This window comes from Cephus cinctus, unplaced genomic scaffold (assembly GCF_000341935.2).
Source record: "Cephus cinctus unplaced genomic scaffold, Ccin1 Ccin1_scaffold0637, whole genome shotgun sequence".
NCBI lineage: Eukaryota > Metazoa > Arthropoda > Insecta > Hymenoptera > Cephidae > Cephus > Cephus cinctus.
Window position 1 is genome coordinate 155,912 of NW_014333276.1, and position 2,747 is coordinate 158,658.

The following is a 2,747-nucleotide window of genomic DNA, read 5'->3' on the forward strand; positions in this document are numbered from 1 at the left end:
ACACCCCCCGCCCCCTCCCTCTCCCCGTCGACCAATACTGCACTTTCTGGTATCCTACCTCTCACCTTGGAAACGTCTGTCCACGTGTTTTCATCATCCCCTCGCGTCACACTCCGTTTCGTGTATTCACATACAATATCTATTGCGTATGGCCGTAGATGGCAAATGTCACGTAAATTGTATGGCGTACGGAAGTATTTTGCATAATGACATGATTTCCCTGAAAATTGTTTTCGCGCTACGCTTGTCTTCGCATTACTTTTCGTTTATCCGCATTACTCATTTAACAAGCGGAATTAACGACGAGGTCACGCGAGGCGATAGTCCGGTGTCGCCATGCGAAGATCTATATACATATACGTATACACAATAGAGCAGGATATCCACTTCTCCTTAGAAGTCTGTGTATCAATATCGTTCGCGGGTTCCGCGCTCGAGGGTAAAAAGCCGCTTTTAAAACACCCGGACGATTAAAGTTTTTCCCGGGAGGGTTATTAATTAATTTAGGAACGTCTGCGCCCCCGTTCGCTTTATTCAGGGGTTGCTGGAAAACAGTACGGTGAGCCCTCGGAAATAGCCTCACGAGGGTGAAAAGATCCCTCTCCACGTGATATTCCTCACCCTCGTTTCCCCCGCCGCGACGCCCCTTTTCGCCATTCCTATATACGGGGGTGGAAAAGTGCAGTTGCAGGAATGTATACAATAAATGCATATACCCCACCCACACTGTCACTTACCTCTCAATACGATTCCGAAGGCATCGGTCATTTCTATTTTAAAGCTTCCTTCGCTTGGCGTGGAGTTCTAATGGCTGACGAGTAGCGTTCACAGCCAAGCCGTCTCGACAGCACGGAATTTTCCGTACCCCCTTTAGAGCATCTGGGCGAGTGGATATTGTACCGGGCGTCGCGACGCCCACTCTCGTACCTGATAAGTCCCTTCCGTCATAGATTGCACTCTATTTCACTCGGGTTATTTCTCCTTTATTTCACTATCCCGTAAGGGGGACTTTTCTGTGACAGCGGCGTCGCGACGCTCTCGATATGAATTACAACGTCAATTTTGGTTTTCCTTGTCGCTTACCTTTGAACGTACACTTCGGCTATTGCGCTTTCTTTTTTATCTGTCGCTTGCTCGTGGTCTGACCAGCTTGAGTTCCGACACGTTTACCATTTGAAGTCGCGACTTAGTTGCGGGGTCGGCATTAACATCGCGGAGGTCACGTGCGATTTGCATGGGATGGCGTCGATCGCGATTGTTTACCGGCCAATCGTTGTTTTTCTTGGACCGCTCGGGAATACGACGCCAAGCGTCGGCAGGATGTAGTCCAGTTTTTTTTTTTAATACCTCACTGACTCACTGATAAGTAACTCCATTTTGCTATCGGATACGGATCTGACAGTGATATTACCAGAGGGAAAAGAAAGTAGAAAATTTTTTTTTGCAACGTTGGTACCTTGTACACGTCCATTGGTGCCTTTTTGCTGGGTCAGGCATCCGCTCTGGTATCGCGTGGGGAACTCTGCTGAAGACACGTGACACGTGATGCTGAAACGAAGAAAAGTCTTTTTTTTTTTTTTCACGGAAATTGAGATTCAAGGAAACAATCTACTTCCGGTTTAAAACAACGTGTATTCTCTGTCTGTTTGTGACGTGCTTTATATATATATTTTTTTAAACGTTTTTGCCGATCAGGGTCATGCTCCCCAGGTTAGGGCGATCGATCTGCAGGAATTAGGACTGGTAACAACGCTCGTGTTCGACTTGACGATTTCACGTTTAGTATCAATTTAGATCGAGATGAAGGTTGAATCTTTCGAAAGAAATATTTCAATGCGGATCTCTGTCCTGGCGGGATTTCACTTATTTTGCTTCTTACTCTCTCGGTTTTATCGTCGCGGCTACCCTGCCTTCCTGTTTTTCGTCCGGAGGATCGCTCATCCGCTTTCCACTTTGTTCGCGTCTCGCTCCTTCGCTCTTTCTAGTTCGAAACCGCGAAACTTCTTTTGCCGCGCAAGTAATAAAAATCCCCGCGGACGGTCGTCCATCTGAAATGCAAATGGCCGCATTAATATTTGCTCACGAGCTTTCGGACTCGGGACGGTTGATCTATGCGGGAGGTACGCAAGAGGCGCGTTCGTGCAAAAAAAAAAAAGGTGCAAGAGAAGATAAGAAGAAAAAAGACATAAAATTCGTACAAGAAATTTTAACGGCGTCCTTGTATATACAGCCTCACGTATAAAAATATATCGCGTCCCTTTACACTCTTATACAAATTATTCTAGTCGCTCCTTATCACGTGCTCACGCTGATGATTTTCTTCGTTTCCGGGTATCCAATTTTTTTTTGCATATTTCGAATACAACTTTTTTTTTTTTTTTTTGACAATTTTCTCACGCTCCGATATCCACGTTAAACGTTAAGGGTACAATTCTTTTTCACGAACTGGACGGCGACCGCGAAAATGGAATAGCTCAGCTTTGTGGATTCGGCTTTAATATAAGGCTCGGTACGAAATAACGAAAGTCGAAAGATTCTCGAGCTCGGACATCGTCCTCGAATATTACGCGAATCTCGTTACCCTCTTACACGTAGTTTAGTAACTTGAATTTAATTGACCGCGACGTCTCGGCCTCTGCCAACTTTTTCTCCTTCAGTCTTTGGGCTTCTGTTACTGTAATTTCCATCTTTTCCTTCTCTCTCTCTCTCTCTCTCTCTCTCTCTCTCTCTCTCTCTCTCTCTCTCTC

General features: G+C 45.6%; 2 protein-coding genes across 6 annotated transcripts in view; one reads left to right on the forward strand and one right to left on the reverse strand.

The window, feature by feature from the left end:
• LOC107269333 (E3 ubiquitin-protein ligase MYLIP) overlaps nucleotides 1-2,747 on the forward strand; it is a 74,430-nt gene that overhangs the window by 3,000 nt on the left and 68,683 nt on the right. The gene's annotated exons all lie outside the window — the stretch shown is intronic.
• LOC107269336 overlaps nucleotides 758-2,747 on the reverse strand; it is a 39,153-nt gene continuing 37,163 nt past the window's right edge. For both annotated transcript variants that reach the window (XM_025086627.1, XM_025086628.1), the window contains 2 exons: nucleotides 1,880-2,048; nucleotides 758-1,548 (listed from right to left, as the gene is read on the reverse strand). In XM_025086627.1, the coding sequence (XP_024942395.1) occupies nucleotides 1,341-1,548; nucleotides 1,880-2,048 (377 nt within the window). In that variant the 3' untranslated portion in view covers nucleotides 758-1,340. The remainder of the gene's footprint in view (nucleotides 1,549-1,879; nucleotides 2,049-2,747) is intronic.